Source organism: Myodes glareolus, chromosome 8 (genome assembly GCF_982192425.1).
Source record: "Myodes glareolus chromosome 8, mMyoGla1.1, whole genome shotgun sequence".
Classification (NCBI taxonomy): Eukaryota; Metazoa; Chordata; class Mammalia; order Rodentia; family Cricetidae; genus Myodes; species Myodes glareolus.
Window position 1 is genome coordinate 43,471,268 of NC_142033.1, and position 24,203 is coordinate 43,495,470.

The window sequence follows — 24,203 nt, forward strand, 5'->3', positions numbered from 1 at the left end:
TTATGTTCTGTCAGTATTGGCCTCGTTTTGTTTATTCACAGAGAGCTTTTATAAGTGTGGGTTCATTTGGTCTTCTAAACCAGTGGTTTCTGAGGTAGGTTTCACAGGTCCGGGTGGTATGAGAAAGAAATTTTCAACTCTGATATTTTAATTATTTCTTTTTTTTTACTATTGCTCTGTGAGGTGGAATTCATACCAGAAGAAGACAGGGCATTTATTTAGGGATGAGTGTACCGTATTTGTTATTGATGACCAGTGTGAGGCCAACACGGTGTCTGCCATCGGTGCCACTGCCTCAGTGTTGCTAGACAAGGCTAGGAACCTGCCCACGCCAACAGTGTGGACGCCAGGGACCCCCTCAAGCTCTAGCAAGTCTCTCCATTCTGAGGTCTAGAAATCTGCTTTCTTCTTCCTCTTTCTTTTCAAAGGCAGTGTGTGCTTCGCTTCCAGTGCACAGGGAAGCTGGACAGTCTGTTTTCAGGCTAGGAAACAGGAGTGTCTCCACATTAGAGACATGAAAAAGGAAGAAAGAGGAAGAAATTTAAACCACTGGTTCTTAGCAAGAGACGCAGGGGACTCCAGGGGCAGCGTGACTAAAGCCTGTGTGTGTGTGAGGTGCTGAGCAAGTGTCCTGGGGTTGGAACTTCTGGACACCTGGACACATGACTCTCGGCTGTAACTGTGTAAAAAGCCGAGGTACTTTCTCCGCCATTTGGAATCAAGAGAAAGAATGGTGGGGGGCTCTTCACAAGGACATGACCTGTGCTTTTCCTGCTTTGGGATTTTAGAGATTAAATTCAAGATGACTGAAAACTGAGGTCACCAACATCTTTGCCTAAACATTGGCTTTCTTAAGGTCTCTGACTGAGTTGGGGATTCCCACCGTCAGGTGAATAAGGACTCAATGTTCTAGTCTGTGTCTACCCCTCGCCAGCTCACTAGAAAGCCTGATTCGAACAGAGCAAACAGTGTAGGGTGAAATGCCTGCAGGAAACCTGATTCGTGTGAGCCTGAGTTCTGCCAGGTTGCAAACACATGTGCACGTCACCGGGACATGAGGCCACTGTCGTCATTCAGCAATCTTGACTGACCTCTTCTCAGGCCATGTGCAGGGTGTTTATTCATTCATTCAACAAAGAGGGAACTTAGTTACCACTTGTGCCATATGTGATTGTAGAGCGTCGACGACACCTGTTCGGTAGTTGGTCTTGTGGGAAGGACAGCAGGTAGTTCACTTCAAGAGGCAGGTGAGTCAACTTCAATCAACATCCTGACTGACAACCAATGCGAGGTTTTTTTTTCTTCAGAAGCAGGTGAGCTTCAGCAGTCTGCTCCCTAAGTCTTCTGGAACTTGACCCATGCGAGAGCCTAACACACTCAGTACATAAATCCACGGGTGACACACACCCAATTCCTTGCACTCAGGAGGTAAAGAATTAGCAGTTCAAAGCCAGCCTTGGCTACACAGTCAATTTAAGGGCAGCCTGGGCTGCATTGAAACTCTGTCTCAAAAAGCCAAAAGTAAAACTAAAGGCTTACTTTTCCATCTTCAGGGAAAGCACTTACCATAAATCAATGTCAGCTTTTGAGTATCTGTCACCATCTCTGTCACCAAACTCAGGTGGGTGAGTTTAATCTAGAGGAAAAGTAAAATGAAACCAGAGAGGGAGAATTCTCTTTTCCTTCATAAAGGTGTGTGTGATCTTTATAGACCTGGATGGAGGCGGGGGGGGGGGGGGACCTTGGACTTCCCCCGGGGCAGGGAACCCTGACTGCTCTTAGGACTAGAGAGGAGGGAGGGGGAGGTGGGGAGGGGGAGGGAAAACCGAGGTGGAAATTTTTAATTAATAAATAAATAAATAATAAAAAAAAGGTGTGTGTGAGATAAAGCCTGTCAGTATTTCAGCATGCACAGGAGCGAGCTCATGGAACTCCATCCCTGGCCAAGGAACTATTGGCAATTTATGGCACTGGGAGAGTCATATTTCTTTTGGGATGTGGCCACTTGGAAGTTGCCCATTCACCAATGGATGTCTCCACACCTATGGCTGTGTAGGCGGCATTAACTGAACTAATGGGCTGTTTAATTAAAAGAGAGAGAGAGAGAGAGAGAGAGAGAGAGAGAGAGAGAGAGAAAGGAAAAAGTAAAGGATGTGAAGGTGGGAGGGGGATGATGGTGGGGTCTGAGTGAGTGGGTTGGAGGCTTGGTTGGACTATGTTCAGTATTTACTGCAAGCAAACAAGCTGGTGTATGGTGCATGCCTTTAATCCCAGCACTCAGAAGTCAGAGGCAGGTGGATCTGTAAGTTCAAGGGTAAGTTCCCTGACAGCAAGGGCTACGTAGGGAGACCCTGTCTCAAAAAACAAAAACACCAACCAACCAAACAAACAAAAACCCCCAAAAAACAAAAAACCCAAAACAAGAAAAAAAATATATGCATGTATATCAAACATGTATGAATTGTCAAAAACTAAATAAACGTTACTCTTTAAAAAAAAGACTTGTTCAAATGAGAGTGCCTTTGGTGAGAAGAGACCTCAAGTCCAGGCTACCGTAGGGGCTGTCCTGTCTGCTATGGGGGCCAATGGTGACTAAGCAGGCAAGTCTAGAGATATTTGCTCATGTTCCTGCATCTGGTGCGTCCTTCTGCACAGAAAGTTAGACGTAGGCACTGCTGCTGAGTTCCCCGGGACTGAGAGCTCTCTCAGACTGCAAGGACATACTGACGAGAGAGACCCGAAGGGAGATGGGAGATGGCAGGTGACATCATTCACTGAGCATTGACAAGTAGCTGTGTGCCAGGCACGACACCTACATTCTCATTCTTTTGAGGACCTGCCTTGACAATTATAACAGTCTGCAACTTTGGCAACCAAGAAGCGACAATTTCGTTTCTAGGATAGTTCAGTTCTACCAGTGAAAAGTTAAATGTAAGTCTTAACTCAAAAAAGCAATCAGTGTGTAATAATAAATAAAATAATCTTGGGCTAGCAAGATGGCTTAGCCAGTAAAGGTGCCTGCTGCCACTCCTGATGATCTGAGCTCCATTCCTGGGCTCCGTACAGCTGAAGGAGAGAACTGAGATCCATGAGTTGTTCTCTGATCTCCATGTGCAACGCACACACACACACACAAACACACACACACACACGGATCGTAGAGACCCGTGATGTCTGGGCTTGACCTTGGTTGGTCCCTCGTCGTGGGTGTGCCTGTGCTTTCAAGATGCTCAGATCTTCCAAAGGGCACCGTCTTCACCTCACTCTTCTGATTAAGCGCCCCTGAGAACACACTCCACACACAAGATGCTGGTGGCTATAGGGCCAACCCACAGAAGAAGCCAGAATGGGGAGTTGTTCAGTCTTTGGGTTCTGAGTCCCAGCTGAGGTCCTTTGGTGAGTCCTGTATGTGGGGGTAAAGGTGACTAGGGCCAAGACTGCTTCATAAAAAAAGTTGGAACTCTTGGCTCTCTGTTAACCTTCTCAAGGCAACTTTTTGCAAAGAATGAAGGCCCAAGACTTGTAAGAGCTGACTGTGCTGGGGAACTTAGCGGACATGCCAAGTAGCTACTGCACAAGCTCAGTGCGGTGTTTCAGGGACAGACAGCCTTGTCTGCATCAGTTCCTTCTTGACCCTGTCCGAATTTCCTTTTTGTGTCCATTTTGGGGGTGTGACTGAAGCTGGCGTAGTGGTAACTGCCAAGACTTCCTTCTCCTGGACCAAAGGCTTAAGGATGTTCTGGGCCACAATCAATGTGAGAAGCATCCTCAGACCTCTTGCAAACCAAGCCTGTGGGGTTGGCAGTTCTGACATGGCAGAGACTGTAGGCTGCTCACCTCAAAATCAACGTCCATTCTCTCCCATCCTCAGGGATTATATCTCAGATTGATTATGTTTGCTATTCTCTTTTCTCTCCAGCTAGATGTGGCCAAGTGGTCAGATGCTAACCAACCTGGTGTGAGCAGAAAGCGGGACTATACCACCTTAACACAGAGGGTGCCACGTCTGGCCCTTCCCTTTTCATTCTAGCAAACGAATGGCTACCCTGGGTAAACTAGAGACACCAATGGTTGCTAACGGTGTTTGAGACGAGATAGAGAGGCATGGATGCGGTGATGCTTTTACCAGACATTTAATGACACAAACCCCTCCATAAATGACTTTGCTGTTCCAAAACACTCATGAACTTGAAACTAAAATATGACACTTGTTTTTAAGAAATATTTTGGCCATACCCAGCATCCTAAAGGAGATTAAAAAGTAATAGTGTAAAAATAGTTAAGGTGAAGGTGTTTTCATAGCACAGCTAAGGACTAACCATTTGTTCACTGGTCACATCTGGCTCACCCTGAAGGCTGCAGAGCTTAACCTGATGCCCAACAAGTGGTTAGTGAGTAGTTCCCTGGGTACCTGTTCCTGAAGTTAACCTCTGGTATACAGTAGGCACTTTAAGTGGATAGTTACCCTATCTAGGTCGGGTGATATATTTGGCTCTCGAAAAACAAGGTAAAGAAATACATTCAAATAGCACGGCCCATGTCTGTGTGCCCCTGGGATCGGGTGCGGGGATATATATCAGGGCGTTCTCATGCACATCTGGACAGATGTTCTAGGGGAGCTTCCAGGGCCAGCAAGCAAGCTGCCTAACTTCTGCATTTGTTGTGGACCTGTTCGTGACGGCCCACACTTACTCTGATTCTAGCATTCTGAGTCAGAGTCCAGCTGCACAGAGGGGTGCCGTAGACAGTCGGCAGCCTGACACAGGTACTGGCGACGGGGAGAGAGCAGATGTAAACAAGTGGCGCAGCTGGTAAGGCTGCCTGGGTATGCCCGCAGATTCTCTAGATCTGCTCAGTGTGACCGCAGTTCACTTTATTGGGGCCCTTCACCTAGCTCCTCCCCTAATCCGCATCTTCTCCCGCAGTCGCAGCTTCTAATGCTGCAAGGGCTTCAGCCACCTCAGCATCCTCATCTACCATAACCCCGTCCCTGTCCCCATTGTAGGTGTGGGAGATTTCCCGCTCACTTCTAGAATCCACCACTGACGGAGGGTGAGTGGGACTCTCCTCTTTAAAGTAGACATTCAGAACTTCTGTTGGCCCTGCCTCATTCAGTGAGTCCCAGCTTCTCTTCCGGGAGAAGGGCAGGCTCAAACCCTGCTCACTCACGCTGGGGTGAATTGCCGGCAGGGGCTCCACCTCAGAGTGGTTCTCAAAAAGATAATCCTTTTCTTCGGGGTCTTCACGGTCTACTGGGTCTACTGTGGGGCTCCAGAGCTGGGGGTAATCCGGGGCTGGTATGTGTAGGATGTGGTCTGCCACCGCCAAGACCTCAGCAGGGGCTCTGCAGTCTCCGTGTCCCACCGTCTGGGTCTCTTCCGAGGTGGGCACCGTGTGGCTTTGTTTCTTGCAGTCCTCTCCTTCGAGGAAGGGTTGAGCTGGGTGAGCACTGTCTATGGTGCCTGCCCAGGGGCTGCTGGGCCAGGAGCCACCGTCATCTTGATGGGTCCTGACCAAGTGCAGACTGGCAGTGGGGCTGATGCCATTGACAATACCACGCTTCTCTGCACAGTGTCTCTCTTCTGAGTCCTCCTGAGCGAGTGGTCCTTGGTGAGGTAGACCAGATATATTATCTCTGTTCTCTGTCTTGGTCAGGCTCCCAGCATGCAGCGCGTTCCTGGGCACCTCAAACTCACCGTTTTGGGTGCCTTTTAATCTGACAGTGTCCTCCTCCTCCAACTTGCAGCTGTTTACTTCATTGACAAAGCCAGGGGAGGGCACTTGAACCGGGTCAAAGAGATAGCTGGGGGTGAGAGGAACAGCCATCAGCTAAGTTGACATCAGGACGGAGGAGAATAAATATACTTGGCAAACAAATCTTTGGCTAATGAAAAGAGCTGAGGGGACCCAAAATTATAAATTATAAAGTAGTTCATGGAATTTAAAAATAAAAATGAATTTAAAAAATGTCCTCTAACAGGGAAATAAGGGGTTAAGTACCAAGTACCAACAGTATAGTTCTCCAATGGAATATTATGCAATCACGAAAATGATAAATATGAAGCTTGTGGTAAGGTTAAAAAAAAAAGCAGTCACTGGGGGTTTAGTTCCAGGACTCTCATAGATAACAATATCTGTAGATGCTCAAATTTTCTATATAGAATTATGGTACATCTTCACACACCTCATTCCACTTCAAGTCATTTCTAGATTCTCTGTGCTACCCAAGGCAAGATAAATGTCATACGGGTTGTCGTCAACCTGTACTGTTTAGGAACAGCAAGAAGAAAGTCCAAATGTTCAGCACAGACTTGGTTTCTTTTCTGAATATTTGAATCTTGGGTTGGGAGACCCTGGCTGTAGAGTCCATGGATGTAGAGAACCAATACTGGAGATAATAAATTTGTTTGAATGAAGCCCAACGTCACATGGCTCCAACAGAGGGAAGCTTATGTGTGTGTTTGGAATCAAATGAAGTCAGAGCTTCCCGCTGCCTTGCCTTTCCCACCCCATCCCGGGAAGTCATTTCATTATCAGTTAATTTGTTTTCCTTATGACTCACGTCACTCAAGGCTTTATGAAATGTCACAAGAAAGGTGACTGGACTCTTTATTGTTGGTGATGTCCTTCAGGAGTCCTTTATAACCTGAGCTTTTTTTTTTCTTTTTTCTTTTTGTATCGAAGGAGGGATGATATGTCTAACAGTTTTAAGCAATGAGAAACAAAATTTTAAAAAATCCTAAATAATGCTAAATGGAGCCAAGCCTTTGTGTGTTGGCAATGCAGGCCAAGCCTGAGCTTCCTAAGTGCGCTGATGGTGGCACACATGCACTGGTTACTTTTAGAGCTGCTGTCACATGCACTGTCTTTAGGGATTTATTTATTTCTGTACTCTTGCTATTGCTTCAGCATTTGCCATTGGGCAAAACAATGGGTTTCCATATGACAGTTTCATCCCTGTATATAATTGACTTTGGTTACCCCTCCCATCCTCTAGTGTGTCCTTCCCTCCCACACCGTCCCGTTCTCTCCCTAGAGTCCCTCTTCTACTTCCATGTCTTATTTTATAGGCACAGTCTTAACAAGACTCCACAGTGGCTACAGATCCCTCGCAATGCGATCTCTGCTCTCTTTACCTGTGGATCATCTTACAGCACCTGCACCCCATCTGGATTATTTTTTGTTAGCATCTGGAAAAGAAAGAGCAAGAAACAGAGAATGTCGTTAGTCATATTATTGAGAATCAAGTTTACTTTTCTATTTTAGACAATCAAAATTAAGAGCTGAGAGTCCTGGTCAAAGGATAGCACGTGAGTCAGGAAGACAGACCCTCCTCGCGTGTCTAAAGTCATGGATTCAGAGTTCTCGAACATTCTTTACAATTGCCTCACACAAACCCCTCTTCGGTCAGCTAAGTTTTATATCCCACCCCCATCTGCAGATGAGAAAAGCATGATGGAATAATGCCAGGGAGCAAAGGGACCCATGATGCTTAGCGGCCTGTGGTCTTCCCCAGGGACCCAGGAATCCTGGACACAGCATGGCTCAGCAGCAGTAGGTATAAACACCCCTAGAGAACCCCTTGTCACTTCCTCAGGTATTAAAATGGCAGTAGTTTGGATCCTGAATGTCCATCAAAGGCCCATGTGTTGGAGGGTTGGTCACCAGTCTGTGGTACTACTGTGAGGTGGTGGGCTTTCTTGAAGGTAGTATTTAGTGGACAGAAGTTAGATCATTAGGAGGCATACCTTTAAAGAGAATATTTGGACCCAGCCCTCTCTTTTATTTTCTTTTTCTTATTTCTCAACTGCCATGAGGTGATCAAGTATCTTCTGTCACATGGTCCTACCATGATGTACTATATTGACACAGCCTCAAATAACAGGGCCAAAGGACCATGGACTGAAACTTCCAAAACTGTGAACCAAAATGAACCATCTCTTCTGGGAACCAAAATAAGCCATAGACAGTGAGTATTAAAGATGGATGACCCCATGTTTCCTGATTCAGCCCGCTGGAGTGGTGCTGCCTGAGCAAGATGCCAGTGTTGGCCTAGCTGGAACCAGTGTGCTTCTGATTTGCCATTTCCACAGTCAGGACAATCCCTGTCATCATTCATGAGTTCCATTGGCTCACAGGTCAATAGTATGCCTCCTGGGGCTTTTTAGGGAAGGGAAGGTGGTGGAGTTCTTTCCCATCTGCCCACTGTGCCCTGCTCCTTCCCAGGCTGGATTCTCTCCATCACTTTCTTTTGAACAAAAATCTTTCTTTCATGTAAAGTTGGCCACCCTGGCCTGCTGGATTCCTCAGTGAATCCCAAATGTTGATATGGGAGGATCTCTTAGTGGCTTTCCTGTTTCTTATATGTATAGATTTTCAGAAGATAAATGAATTATTATTTGGGACCTTCAGCCTAGTGCCTTTGTCTGTGAAGTTCATTTGGAGGAGAGATGATTTGCCTCTGGTCTCCTTCCTCCCTTCCTCCTTTCAATCATAGACTCCTGGGATGATACTCTCTATAAGCTTCAGTCAATGGGGAAAATGTCTGCAGCCGCTAGGGACTACAGGTTGGTTGGTTGGTTGGTTGGTTATGGGGGTTCGATTTATCATGGTGATAAAATAAAATCTAACACCTATGTTGTAAGTAGAAAAATTGTTTCCTAAAAGATACACCCACTTGAATCCTTGGGATCTGTGACTGTTACCACGGCCAAAGCAAGCAATTAAACAAATATGGAAGTGATCAAATTAAGGACCTCAATATGGGGAGGTTCCAAAGTTCAGTTAAGTTTGTGCTCCGAAGACAAAGCCAGAAGAGAGGGAGAAAAGAAGCAAGGGGGTGGGGGTGGGGAAGTTGGGGGTAGGCACAGCGTTGGTCCCTCCCAGCTTCTTAGTTGGTCCCAGACAGAAAAGGGAAAGAGACAATGCGACTATAGTACAGAAGTGAGGTTGCCACATACCCCTGAGGAACAGGGACTACATTCAATCCTGGGAGCTTGGAAGAAATAGGACCCTGGTAATGCTTAGTGTCCTTTAGTGCAACCCACTGATGCCAATTCTAAAAGCTCTGACTACTTGTCTGAAAACCCTGTTTGTAGCAATTTTTCCAGCAGCACCGGAAGTGATTACATACCCCCACCCTTTTCCCAAGCACCAAATCTCTTAGTGAATTTGCAGGTCCACTCGGCCACCCAGCCATCTCTCAGCTTCCCTCCTGATTATCTTTATTTATCTTCCTAGCATGTGCTACAACTGGATACGTCGTAGATTCATTTCTGATCCATTTTCATGATGCAGTCAGCTCTCCAAGTCATATTTGCATTTTAAAAAGACACACACCTTATACTCACAAAACATGCAATCTAGTTGCCATAACACAGGCATTAGCAACACCAAGAAGTAACTGTTTCCTGAATAAAGACCAATGGTACAGGTCTGTCAATCATGACATCAAGTGAAAAACACATACAGACCAAAGTACAACAGCCCTGCAGAGAAAGAAGGGACGGGATGCTTAAACAGCAGCACATAAAGACATGTGTACATGTACACACGCACATGTGCACACACGCACATGTGCACACACACACACGTGCACACACACACACACACACAAACACACACAGTGGCTTTTAGGATTATGCTCCTAGCTCTACCTCCCTACTGCCTCACTTTCTGCTCATAACTCCTAGATCAGATGGAAATATAGGTTATAACTGACAGTACCTGCAATACCGTAATACCTAGGTCTTGTTTTTTAAATCCAGGTAAGAAGGTAACTAGTTAAGACAAAGTTGAAGAAAGGGAAAAGGGGGCTCAACAGTATTTGAGAGACTGCAGATAGTCCTATAACTGAGTATTAGCAATGAGTAGGCCAGTTTTTGGAGTTCTAGTTTAGCAGCCAGAAGAGAGGGAGAAAAGAAACAAGGGGGTGGAGGCTGGGGAGGGGGGCAGGTGCAGCGTTGGTCCCTCCCAGCTTCTTAGCAGCTGCTTGGATCCTGGGGACCTCTTACTTGGTGAAGCTTAAAGCCTTTCTGCACTTTCTGCTGGGCTAGAGTCACAGAGTAAATTGCTCAGAAATGCAGGAATGGCTGGGATTTAACGTTCCTCCTACAAAACCACCCGTTTCCCAAGGGGGAATGGACAGACAGAGGCAGGCAAGCTAGAGATTGAGCCCGAGGCCTTCGACTGCTTGTGTGTTCCCTGCGGTCTTCAGACTCCCCCATCTGTCCTAGCGAGAGACAGATCCACACTGCTCTCCTAAACCCTGCAATTACAGGCTATTTGAGAAGCATTTACCTCTTTCGTGTCCAAACCGCCTCCCTTAGGGCTCACCTCTTGGCTTTCCTTCAGGTCCCGTCTCATACGGGAGCCGTGTTTTTGAGTCAGGTACCAGCCTGAGCTGTGGGACACTCTTCCTGGTTCTGGTCCTGCCCTTTCTTTCCACTCTGTGATTTCCTTTCCTGGTGACATTCCTTCTCTCAAATGGCTCTAATGTTCAAGGTTCTATGACCCACAGGTGAAGAGGGTGGGACCAATGTACTCATCCCCCCCCCCCGCCCCACCCCGCACACACTCATATCTGCAATTATTCTTCCTTATATACATCAGATCAAGTTCAGTCCATTCCCAGTGCCTATATCCAAGATCCAAGATGTCATCCACAAATTGCCCGGAACAAGGAACTCTCTGAGCAAAAGGGAAACATCTCTTCTCCAGCATAATATATGAAATTAGAAAACTAGCAGCCCCTCAGGGAAGACTGAGTTCCGAAGGAGCAATCTACCTGCCTTCTTCCTGCTTGTCTTTTGGAAGCAGTTACCTAACTTACAGTGGAAGCCCTTGATGGCTAAGACGAATCCAAATTTGCTTTGTCTTTGGAGTGATATAAACAGCAACAGGGAAGCAAAGGGCTTAGCTTTTGCAGCCAGGGGTTGGTTTACACAGGGGAAAAGCAAATACCATTAGGATGGCTGAGTCTACCGAGAGCAGGCGCCACCTGCTCCCAGGCTCCCACATACTGCTTGACTCTGTCCATGTTTCGTGTTGAAGTTAAACAGCCCTGTGTTTGAAGATGGTCAGGGCTGCATTAGTTAGTGGCGAAATCTTCAGGCAGGAAAATCCTGTTTCACAATGGGGATGGGGGTAGGGGAAGCAGGATGCGGGAAGCCTTGGAGTTTTCTAATAGAGAAATTGACAGCATTCATAAAAGAGTGCCAAGGGGTCAGGGTTGGTGTAGAGAGTGATTGCTTAGGCAGGTTAGAGGGGTTCTGCTGGCCAAGTCTGGAGTCATCAGACCACCAAAACGATCAGGACTATCAGGAACTCTAGCTCACTGACGAAAACAGGAGCAACAAGACCTCAGTGAAATGAGTGCAGAAGGGACAGGGCCAGCTCTGTGGTGCAAGCAGGAAGGCAGCTAACAAACACACACGGAGTATGGGAAGTAGAAACATTACTGCTTGTTACCCCTCATAGCAATAATGGTTCCAAGTGAGAGTCACTGAGGGAGGCCCAGGGAACAAGATGGGTGAGAAGAATGAAAGGACCAGATGACGGGGAGCAGGGCTGAGAAGCGTTCTCTTCTGGCCATGCCCTAGCCACTGTCCTCATAAACTTACAGCAGTGGCTGCCTGCATTGGGCCTACAAAGACAGAGGCACCAAACAGTCATAGATGGGACCCTGTCCTCAGGCCGACCTTCCCCTCAGAGGAAGCCGCTCCTGCTTCGGCGCCCATAATCTAACTCAAATACTGCACACACACACACACACACACACACACACACACACACACACACACAACACTTCACCCTCACTAGTCAAATGTAGGAATGGCGGGTGAGGGAAGGGGGGAAATGGGTTTGGGTATCTTGTGGGTTGTTGTTTGGTTGTGATTTGAAACAGCCATGATTTGCTATGTAATCCAGTCTGGTCTGGACTCACTATTGTCCTTCCTCAGCCTCCTGAGGGCTGGGGTTTCAGGTGTGTACTACCTTGGGATGTCAGGTTGGATCAGCCATTTCAGCTGAGGGTCTTTTCATTCCCATGTTCAGATCATGCACATTCCCTAACCACTGGCCCCGAATCACAAGTCATGACCTGAGAGGAATGGCAAACAGTCACTTTTCTCCCCTGTGGTCTTCGACCAAGCACCAAGGACATGTTGCTTCATGGGCCTCCTGAAATGAGACTTTAAAGTGGATTGAGGCTTTAAGAGACTGCTGGTGTATTTGCAATAGAGCTGTAGTAAAATGAAACACATTTTAACTCTGTTTTGAAAACTTGCTACTATTTAGAAAACAGAATCCGTTTTCTAAATCTGATTTCCCAGAACCTGGCCAGAGGGCAAAGTAGCCAAATATTTACGGAGCTACTGCTGGGTACTGAGCGCCTGTCTCATGGAGGAAACCTCAGCAGGTGTAGACTGTTTACGGAGGGACACAAGAGAAGCCAGCCCAACCTGAGAGCGCGCTGACTCCACAGGTGAAGAGGGAATAGAAGATGAGCTTCGAACCACGGAATCTCACGTAGGTGACTTTTTCCTACCTAACGGCATCACGCTTCTGTTACATTTGAGATGTTAAAAGATGACAGGACAATTCCTATTATCCAGACCTTTAAATACTTCACTCACCTTCAATCGATGGCGTGCTTTAGATATAAGTAAGTATTGCCAAGAATTGGTGGAACATTTGTATAGAGAGTCATACTTATAGGTCTTCCCTGCCACCTTCAGAAGTTCCCTGGTCAAACAAGGCTTGGGGAGAGCAGAGATTAAAGTTGAACACGTTCACAGTTATATCAAGGGATGGTTTTCTTTAGTTAATCTAGTATTTCCCTAAAATACTAGCTCACACAACTTACTTTTGTAGTAAACTTATCAAACTGTTAGAACCCATGCTGTGGGATGCTCTGGAAAAAAATATGATGGAGAAGACAGCCCTTCTCATCGGGAGTCTGACACGTGAATGCTATACTGTGGGGTTTTAATACACTTAGCCAGGTGTAGCCCATGCCTGGGTGCCAGGAGTCTGCACCCTAGCCGCAACTCTATTTCCAGCGTCACAGACGCAGGGGGGCTGCTTCTCTTGAGTCCTTAATGTCTTTGTCTGCCATCAGGAGTCTCTTGAGTCTCTTCCAGATCGCACCATCCAGACACGACAGTGGCAAACAAGACCCGCCACACACCACCATCTAGCTACCTGGGATTTGCTTCGGCTTACACGCTTGTGGATGCTGGAGGAGTCCTGAAGGCCTTCATGCTACCCTGAACTGGGAAGCTTGCTCAGTGGTTGCAAAGGAGCCCATATGCTCGTGGAGAGGTCACTGAGGGCCACTGGTCACAAGTCATGATCCTGACCCAGGAGAGAAAGGTTTGGCTCCAGTGTCCTCTCCTCCAGCCCCACGTCTCCATCTCATTCCCTAGAGTTAGGTACCTTGGCTCAGGTCTCTTCTACCAGGGCCCTAGCCTAGGACTCTGAGAGAGAGACACAGGTACAGAAAGCAGAGTCACTGGAAGGAGTGAGGGTCTCAGATTAAGGGTGGGGGACATCTGATGAACCCTCTTCTTCATGTGGTGGGCCTTGGGGAAGGTGTTGAGTACTGGGGAGCTCATAGCAAGTCCAGGGCCTTATGAAAAACCCTGTGTTAGTTAGGGCTTCTACTGCTGAGAAGTGATACCACGACCATGGCAATTCTTATAAAGAAAAACATTTATTTGGGGATGGCTTACAGTTTCGGAGGGTCGGTCCATTATCATCATGGTGGGACATGGCAGTGCAGGCAGACACGGTGCTGGGGAAGGAGTTGAGAATTCTGCATCTGAATTGGCAGGCAGCAGAGAGAGAGCCACTGGGCCTGGCTGTCACACTATACCTGGTTTAAGTTTCTGAGACCTCAAAGCTCACCACTAATGACACACTTCCTCTGACAAAGCCACACCTACTCTAGCAAGGCCACGCGGCCAACCAGTGCCACTCCCTGTGAGTCTGTGGGGGCCATTTTATTCAAACCACCACACATCTGGAGTAAGAAACTGAGAAGCCAATGTCATCACCTCCTCAGGAGACACAGCTGGGTTTTCATGGGCACCTCTCAGTGAAAGGCTGCCTTGGGCCTGTTGGAACTGTGTCCTTCAGAAGACTGTCTCCACGGTGTTGCCCCAGCTGGCCTTGGCCGTGACGTTCCCGTGCGGAGGTGTCTACACCACCACTGTGATGCTTCCACTTTCAGAGCTCAAGAGGAACTGGCCAGGTCCTGATCCCCGACTTCAGTGCTGTGGACCCCAGCAAGGGTCCACAGCACCCTTGCTGTTTCTGTTGCATGTGGAGACACATTCTTTCCGTGTACTCAGATAACACCACTGTTTGTCTTGCTCTGGCCTTTACTGTAGAAGCCGTTTTGTCAGATCTTAAAGATGTTTCACTTGGCCTTCTGTTTCAAATCTGATGGCACCCTCCTTTCTGATTTAGTAATTAGCCCACTGTCCTTAAGACAGATGCTTGGCTGGGCCTGGGGAGAAGGTTCCTGGTTAAGAGCCCTTGCTGTTTATGCAGAGAGCCTAAACTCAGTACACAGCGGCCACACTGGGAGGCTGACATTTGCCTACTGTAGTTTCACTTTTCCACGCTCGGATGCCTGTGGGTTCTGTGGGCACATGACATATACTAACATAGACACATATACATAAATAAAAATAAAATGAGGGATGTTTGAGGAGCCACTGGCTGATAAGCATTGTGAAGCATCTTCATTTCTTCTGCGGTGCACACCAAACCTCTGGTATGCACCAGGCACTGTGCTAGGGTCTGGGGATACAATGGTATTGTGAGTGCTCCCCGGGAAAGCCTACAGTTTCTCAGGCTCTCCCCCTCCCCTCCCCTGTGTGTGTTGGGAGGGGGTAAAAAGCATGGAATGGTATCAAATTTCTATAAGCGCCGAGAAGATACAACCCATCACGCTGGTGGTTTAGTATACAGATAAGTGAACAGGTTTAGACCAGAGATGAGCGGCCATGATGCCTGTCTCACACAGGAGTCCTGCAACTTCCAGCAACACTCTTTACCTCTGAGTGTCACTTGTCTCATCAGCCACCCGGGAAGAGTAATGGTTCTCGCTTGTCAGGGTTGCTATGGACAACGAGATTACATCATGGTGTGCAGTAGTTCTTAACCTTCCTGAGGCCACAACCCTTTACTACAGTTTCTCATGTTGTGGTGACCCCCAACTGTAAGGTTATTTTCATTGCTACTTCATAACTACTACTATTCTGAATTGTATTGTAAATATATGTGTTTTCCAATGGTCCTAGGAGACCCCTGTGAAAGGGTCGTTTGATACCCCAAGGGGTCATGACCCATAGGTTGAGAACCACTGATGCAGAACATCTTCTATCATGCCTGAGAACCACCAGTACTTATGAATAAACACTCAGTGCATGGAGGGGTGGTTCCAGGTGGTGGAGAGAGCTTGCTGCTCTTCCAGAAAACCTAAATTCGGTTCCTACCACCCACATCAGGTAGCTCACAGCTACTTGTAGCTCTAGCTTAAGGGAATCTGGTGCCATTTTCTGGCCTCTGCAGGTATCTACACACACGAACACATAACCACATACATTTCCATACATGTAATTAAAAATAAGAGTAATAAACACGCACTTAACATGTGAGTGATCACTATGCATCCAGTACTGGCTTAGGGACTTCCTTTTTTAAATTCTTTCCCACTTTATAACAAACTTTTCAAGGGGGATATAAAGGTTGGTGAGATAGTGTAGTTGCTATTAATGAAGTAGTTATTGTTTTATACATGACCACTTCCTATTATCTATCTTGATACGTTCAGGCCTGCCTACACATTCTCCTTAGCTTGTGTTCAGTAGTTTTTGCAAAATGGAATCTGCTTTTCTCTTGACTTGGACTTTCCAGTCATCATTTCCTCTGCCTACCACCAGATGGCAGTACAGAGTAGTTATTAATATTTTCATTTCAAGGCAGGCACACACTTGGTATCAGAACACTCAGAAACACAAGAATCAGGTTACAAGCAGTACAGGTGCTTGTCATGGTAAAGTTTGCCAGGAAAGGACATGGTAAATATTCCAGGCACATTTGCCACGCTAGTTCTAGTGGCCATGGTATAATGGCCCCTGTGGCTCTGGCCAGGCAAAGCTTTATTCCTTAGTCTATCAAGACCACAGTAGGGGTGGAAAGGGCTTAAAATCCTATGTAGGCCCCCCTTCACAAGAAACTACTCAGGAAACCCTTAAGTGGGAGAGTGTGGGTTTTTCCCTTCCATCTACTTCTATGGCTGAGCGAAGAAGGAACTTGTTGGGTATGGAGACTTCTAGACCCTCTGGGATTCTGTGACTCTCCATCAGGGCTGTTCATAATCAGAGTCTCTCCTGAGGCTGTGTACGAGCTGGCCTGGGGTCCCACCTTCCAGCTGAGGGGTCATGGCTATGGACTGGGAGGTGAAGATCTACCCTAAAGTTAACAGGACCCAACTGGAAGGGTTTGGAGGAGAAGCCTCTTCAGTAGAATCTAGAACATTATGGGGGAAAGACACAATGAGGGAATAAAATGGAACAAAAGGCACCCAGAACCGCCCAGCTCTGAGAAAGACCAGCAACCTCTCAGGTGCCCTGTGGGGCTGAAGCCATTGAGAAGCTGTGTCTGTTCCCTGGATTGTAACCAACTCCTGAGAGTTGGTGCAGTCTGGAGTAGATGAAACACAATTTCTCATAAAGATATTCTCTCTCTCTCCCCCTCCTCTTCCATCCCTTCCTTCCCGGGTGCTGCTGTCTGGGGTCACAGGTTGGTGACCGTTGCTCCACGGCTTCAAAGATGGTGAGGCAGCTTTAGTAGCTTGTGTTGCTTTGTCTCTGATTGGAGCAGGCCACCTTTATTTCAGTGGGGGAGGTCAGTATCTTAACACGATAATCTGGTGGGTCCCTAGGAAACAATGAGGCTACTACATGGTGCTGAATCCTTTTAGGGATCAATGATATGACCCAAACCCAGTTAGCCAATATAATAACTTGGTCAGAAACCAATTCGTCATCACCACGCTCAATCCCAACACAAAGTCAGGCAATTATCTTAAGACTTTAAACTTTTTGTTCATTTTCAAAAATAAGTTTTATAAACACGCTATTTTAACTTTCCTTTGCTTTCTTTATTTTGACATAGTCTTACTATGTAGCCCAGGCTGATCTTGAACTTGCAATTCTCCTACCTCTGTCTTCTTCTTTTTTAAGAAGGATTTTATTTATTTATTTTATGGATATTAGGGCTCTACCTGCATGTGCACCTTTATGGCAGAAGAGGGCATCAGATCCCATTATAGATGGTTGTGAGCCACCATGTGGTTGCCGGGAATCAAACTCAGGACCTCTGGAAGAGCAGCCAGTGCTCTTAACCACTGAGCCATCTCTCCAGTCCTACCTTTGTCTTCTAAGAAGTGAGGTTACACGTATGTTTTACCATACCTGGCCATACTTTGTAAGCTTTTCTCGTTTTTTTGTTTTGTTTTGTTTTGTTTTGAGGGGACCCGGAGAGGACAGGGTCCCATGTATTTCAGACTGGCCTCAACTGAACTGAGGATGACTTTGAACTTCTGGTCCTTCTGCCTCCATTTCCTGAGTGCTGGGATTATAGGCATGGACTGCCATGCCTAGTTTCATGTGGTGGTAAGGACTAACTCAGAGCTTTGTGTCTCCTAGACGGCACTTCACCAACCGAGGAACAACCCCTGGACATTTTCTAATTCCTGTTTGGCCTATTATCCCCGACTGTAGCATGTAACAGGAACATATTAGGAAAAATCAAGTGCCTAAAATATGGAATTCATTTGAAGAACATACTCTATAGGATAGGATCGCTCTTGAATTCATTTCCTCCCTTTGCCCAGCTATTTTTCAGGGAACTCTACCCCTGCAGATCCTCTGCTGAACTGGACTGAAGGACAAAGAGGGGAGACATCAGGGATCCATCTCCCCTCTCTGCATCTCAGACAGGCTGCTCTCCATTCTGGGAACAACTCTATGTTCTCTGTAGCTTCTGGTGCCCAGCAGGGTCCCCTGGAGCCCCTCATATCTGCCTCCATCTCTCATTAGAGACTGAAGTCTTGGTATATGTGTTGTTGGCAAAGCATGATACCAGGCTGTAATTTATAAAGAAAAGCAATTATTTTTCAGAATTTAGAGGCTGCAAAGATCTAATGGCTACATCTGGTGAGGGCCTTCTTACTACATCAGCCAAGTTTTACCTGGTAAACATTAGGGAGAAAATAGGGGTGGGACACGGACGGGTGTGAATAAGAGAGGAGAGGACGCCCCTTCTCATCGGGAACCCACTCCCGTGATAGCCATAGTACTCCACTATTCCTGGCAGCGCCTCTCTAGAACCCACAACCCCTAGCGCTGTTGCACTGGGGTTAAAGGTCAACACAAATTGGAGAGGGGAGAAATAGTCAAATCACAGCAGGTGGAAAGATCGACCTGCTTTGACGATCTGCGTCACCTCATCATCTCATTTGCGTCTCAGTTTTTCTCATAGCTGCATAACCAAATGACCACATACCATGTAGGCTTTCCTTGGTTTGAAAGGAGGTGTTCCCGTTCCCTTCAGGGCCTTACCTATTACAGATCGCATCCTTGTCTAAGGAAGATGGGCTACATGAGCAAAGAATAGCCTTTTGACACTTGCTGGTCTTGGGTTTTGAAAGAACGGGAGTCATGTGATATGCAGGGCACACTTGCTGAGGGCCTTGTGTGGGGCAGGTCACAGGGGTGGAGCCAGGGGTGGAGCCAGGGGTGGTTATAGAGGGATTTACTGTTGTACTCATCTCTACTGAGTTCTCTTTCCTTTCCCAACCCAGGCTGCTTGTCCTGTAATGTCACTTCAGGACAGGTTCCCTCAATTCCTTCCAACCTCCTCCAATCTCCTTTAGTAGATACCCCAAACTTTCCCCCAGAGAAAGTGTAAGGGCCATAGGACCTTCATACCAAGCTTAGTGATCTTAGGGAATCCTCAATATCACCAACAGATGTGAGTGACATTAATGAAAAAGTTTAGGGGCCCCTTCCATCTGCCGGGGTGAGGAAGGCATTCTGCTGCTGGTCCAGGTGTTTGGCCCCATTATCAGTGAGAATGGTTTTCACTAGGCACAGGAAGGCCTCTGTGAGGTTCCAACTCAACTGCTTAAGATAAATACCTACAACTCTTAGTGGGTCATACCAATTTCCCACTGGCCTTGATGGAAGAGCTGTCCCTTGGTATCCATGGGGAATGGTTCTCAAATCCCTGCTTGCTCCAGCCCTTTCCATGAAATGGTGTAGTATTTACATATACCCACACACATCCTCCCGTATCCTTTATTCTTTAGGTGGTGGCCTTGCTTCCAGCATTTCCAGTCATCTCTTGATGATCTATAACATCTATCACAATATGAATGCTTTGTACAGTTATTACTCTGTATTGTTTAGGGAAGGATGAACACATTTCCTCACGTTCACTCCAGATGCAGCCATTAGAGGTGTGACTACACAGTCTGTATTAACAGCCACGTAACAGCTTACAGTCTGTGTCAACGGCCACGTAACAACTTACAGCCTGTGTCAACAGCCACATAATAGCTTTTCCTAAATGCTTTTCAGCAGCAGCAGGTGGCAGAATCCATAGCTGCAAACCCTACAGACCCAAAGAGTCAACTGCATCTGTTGGAAGTGATACAGAGGGCTCTGATAGACAGTGTAGCTAATCACCACATAGCCTCATATACCACCAGGAACTTTCTTCAGTGACATTAGATGCTTCCCCAAATTTCTGCTACTTGGATAGAACCTGTTGCTTAGAAGAACATCCAAACTAAGTGTGTTTAGAGGGAATCACGGTGGCATAGCGCTAACAGCACAGCTTAGGAGGACCCAGGCTATGACGTCTCAATGATATTACATCTTTGGGACCACAGACTGGTGCATCTTGAAGAGTTCTCAGAAAACACTTTTCTTGAGGTGATTTTTAAAATCTTAAAGAAGATCCCCCCAACATGTATAGTTCAAATAGGATTCTGTATTATATTATACTATATTATTTACTTTTAGAGGCATGGTTCATGTAGCCGAGACTGGTCTTGAACTCAGGACATTCTTGTTTTAGACTCCAAAGTGCTAGTTTATAGGCAAATGGCACATACTGGCTTTGGTCTCAGGCACAGAAGAAGCCCAGCACGACCAGTCTTTGCAGCATGTCTGCTTGGTTTGATTTATCTGGGATCCCCTTTTATTTTTTTTTATGACCAGTTTTCCTTCTAAGGCTGTTTCACCAGAAGGGCTGGTCAAAGTGCACATAAAATCATATAGGGAGTTACGGCAAAAACAAATAGATTTGATCATTGTCTCTGGTTCCTGGCACAGAGCTCCAAAAGCTCCTGGAACTTTCTGAGTCCAAGGGGCCTCTTGATAAAAGGAACCCTGCTGTCCACACTTGAATTTATGATACGGAGTTTACCCTACTGAGACTGGGTTCCCTGGATAGCCTCAGGGTGTTATCACCACAGCACCAAGTAGAGGTTTTGGTTAGTTCAGTATCATCCATTGATCTCTCTCTGTTTCTCTGTTCCTTCTCTCTCTTGCTCTTCTCTGTCTGTCTCTCTCTCTGTCTGACTCTCTGTCTGACTCTCTCTCTCTCTCTCTCTCTCTCTCTCTCTCTCTCGTGTGTGTGTGTGTGTGCATATGTTGGTGCTGATGGTAGATACTGAAAATAAGATAGAGACTGAACTCTACAAACCCCACAGGGAGTAGGTTTGCCGCAAAGTGTATAAATGCCCCTGTGTGCTGGGAGGATGGTGCTCCTCAACTCCATAGGGCAGATGTCTCTGCTCTTGTGACCATCTTAAACCTTGTCTTTGTTCTGCATCACCTGACTTCTCATCCAATTCTCTAAAATATTCTTTGTTACAAGCCAGTAAATATATCCTAATAATTACTCTCAGTTCTGTGAGCCATTCAAACAAACTTTTGAGTCCCTTGAAAACCCTGGTTTATGACTGCTTGGCCACATGTTCAGGGTCCAGGTCTGTAACCAGCATGTGAAGTGGCAGGGATGGGGGAACAGCCTTGTGGCCTTGGTCCTTAATTTCTGGCATCTGGTGCTATCTCAGGGCAGTTAGGACAAAAAGTTGGTTGGATTGTGTTACACCCGGCTGGCATGCAGAGGTGGAGAACTGCTTGATGTGCAAAACTTGCACAATTACTTCAGAAGTGAGCGCAGAGGAAGGAAAGCAGTGGCTGCTTCTTAGTGGGGCTTAGAAGAGGAGGAGGGGCTATAAGCTGGAGCCCAGAAGACGGCTGTCACAGTTGAGGAAGTGGGCTCTCGGTGGGTGGCTAGAAGCTGGGTGGCCTTCAGCTCACCACACTTCTTCCCTCCATCTCAGTTTTGCCAACATCAAGATGGGGGAGAGAGTAACATCCAGCCTTATAGGGACGTTCTGAAGATGGCACCATGCAAACACACGATAAGCCTGCTGTGGTGGTTTGCGGAGGGAAGGCCCCACAGGCTCATCTATTTAAATGCATGGTCATTAGGGAATGGTGCTACTTGCAAGGGATTAGGAGGTGTGGCCTTGCTGGAGGAAGTGTGTCCCTGGGGGTGGGTTTTGGGGTTTCAAAAACTCAAGCCAGAGTGTCTCACTCTTCCTGCTGCCTGCAGATCAAGATGTAAGCACTTTTGGCTCCTCCAGCACCGTGTCTCCCTGCATGCTACTATGCTTCCGGCTACATTGACTAAACCTCTGAAACTGTAGGCTAACTCAGGTTAAATGATTTCTTTTATAAAAGTTGCCATGGCCATGGTGTCTCTTTACAGCAATAGAACACTGATTAAGACACCTGGCAAAGTATGTTTGGCCGGTTAATTCTTGATGTACACTAGCTCTTGCCATGTTGGTGGTCATTGCGAGGACACCCTCAACTGCTGGGTGCTTAGTCATTTAAACACTGCATAGAAACAGGTGCTGCTTCCACCACATCCACCCCCAAACCACATGGACATAGGGGTGCGTCCCCAACACAGGGTCTGTCTCATTTTGGTAATCAGCTTTATCTGGGAGACAGATGGAGGAGTCCTGGAGCATTTGTAAAAAGCCAAGTCTTACAGATGATGAGGACATTTTAGATGAAGTTGCATGGAGAGAAGCCCAGGTAACAGTCATAAAGGCTACAAAGATGCAATGATATATAGCCACATGCTTGGGATGAATGAAGCGTGATTTTCAGAGTCCTTAACAACTAATGTGGACCACAGTGTGTCCCTGACTTGCTGAAGCTCTTATTCTGTGTGATTGCCTTTGGAGTTAAGATTTTCAGAGACTGGATGAGGTCATATAGGTCTGGGAAGACTGGGGGACATGCGGGTGTTAAGGGGAGGGAGAGAGACAGTGAGTCCCCACCCTCCATTAGCCACTGCGTGAGGTCAGGATGAGGCTGCCAGCCACAAGTTAAGAACAGAATAGGGTTAATACCTCTGCACCTCCATTGGGAGCTATGGAAGACCACATTTCTGTTGTTTGAGCTACCCACCCAATGGAATTTTGTTGTGTCAATTCAGTATCTAAGAGAATGTTTGAGATGAGACACCCCACCCACACTTAATTTTATAAATTTGTTTCATGGACTCAAGTAGAAAGCATAATAAAAGGCCAAGAAAAAATATTGTACTTCTAGGATGACCCTAGGTGTTCAATGTTTCTAAATTATAGTAAAATCACTTTTGAATGGAAAATAATGGACATGGTTCAGAGGCCCGAGCATCTTCTGGGTGGAAGACACTTTATCCATGACCAGGACATGGAGGGAGACCTCTGCCGCCTATGAAAGAGCTTACGACCTATCTATGTAATCGCTACTTCCTGAGCACCCAAGTCCTCAACTTGATACCAGGGACCTAAGGAGAGTTTATAGTCCAATAAGAGAGAAAAGTACAAAAATTGATACCAGCTAGGTATGGTGGTTCACGCCCACAATTCCAGGATGCTGGAGGCTGAGCTAGGAGGTTCAACCTATGAGTTTGAGGCTAACCTGAGCTTCATTTTAATTTCAAGGCTAACTTGCAGTAAGACTCTCTCTCTCTCTCTCTCTCTCTCTCTCTCTCTCTCTCTCTCTCTCTCACACACACACACATACACACACACACACCAAACAAAAACCCTGAACAACAACAACAAAAACCCTTAGATGACCACTAAAGTGTTATAAACACTAGACTTAAAGATGTCAGAGAATAGTCTGGTGTGGGAGAATTGTCTGTATTCTGTCAATCATGTATTTTAATAAAACGCTGATTGGCCAGGAAGTAGAGGTGGGGCAATGAGAGTAGGAGAAGGCTAGGGAGGAGGAAGCTCCCTCTGCCATTCCTGCCCAGATCACCGAAGATGCAACATGTGAGCTGACAGCTGAAAAAGGTACCAAGCCATATGGCTAACATAGATGAGAATAATGGGTTAATATAAGCTATAAGAGTTAACAAGAAACCTGAGCTAATGGGCCAATCAGTTTATAATCTTATGGAGTCCTGTGTATGATTTTGATTGGGACTTGCCGGTTGTGGGGTACTGGGCAAGGACAGATACCCCAACAAGCCGGCCCTCATGTTACAATAGTCTAAATAGGCAAAGGACTCCTTAGATTGCTCAGACTTGGTAGCAGGTGGTACTGGTGACTTTTCAGAGCGGGGAATGCAATAGAAAGGAAGCCGTATGTTCATCCTTCCTTCCATCCAATCCTCCTTCCTATTTCTCTCCCTCCCTCCCTCTCATCTTTTGAGACAAAGCCTTGTTAAATATCCCTGTTTAGACTCAAGTTCATGTCAAATTTCCTGCCTTAGCCTCTCAAGTGCTGGGATTAAAGACACGTGCTACCAGGCCTGGCTGTCTCTTAGGCCCATTCCTTCCAGCCATGGTTATTTCTTATGCCCTGTTCTAAGGCAATATCATGTTTCTGTCAATACCCAGATTGTAGTACTATTTCCTAGTCTGTCTCCACATCTGTTCATGTCCCCTTCCAACACATTAGCCACACAGAGTCATAAGATCTTTTTAGACCACAGACCTGAACAGTTACCATCACTGCTCCGCCTAAAACCTTCCCAGAGATGCCCAATGCCTCAGGATTTTTTTAAAAAAAGATTTATTTATTTATTTATTA

General features: G+C 46.5%; 1 protein-coding gene across 5 annotated transcripts in view; it reads right to left on the minus strand.

Annotated features, from left to right (window-relative positions):
* Positions 1-4,117: 4,117 nt before the first annotated feature.
* The window catches only part of Pgcka1 (PDCD10 and GCKIII kinases associated 1), an 88,781-nt gene continuing 68,695 nt past the window's right edge, over positions 4,118-24,203 (minus strand). For 3 of the 5 annotated variants that reach the window (XM_085691872.2, XM_048415069.3, XM_085691873.2), the window contains exons 3-4: positions 7,137-7,190; positions 4,118-5,803 (exon numbers count right to left, since the gene is read on the minus strand). In XM_085691872.2, the coding sequence (XP_085547998.1) occupies positions 4,903-5,803; positions 7,137-7,168 (933 nt within the window). In that variant the 5' untranslated portion in view covers positions 7,169-7,190 and the 3' untranslated portion in view covers positions 4,118-4,902. Of the gene's footprint in view, positions 5,804-7,136; positions 7,191-10,299; positions 10,487-24,203 lie in introns of those variants that run through there. The other 2 variants (XM_085691875.2, XM_085691874.2) reach the window with 2 other exon arrangements.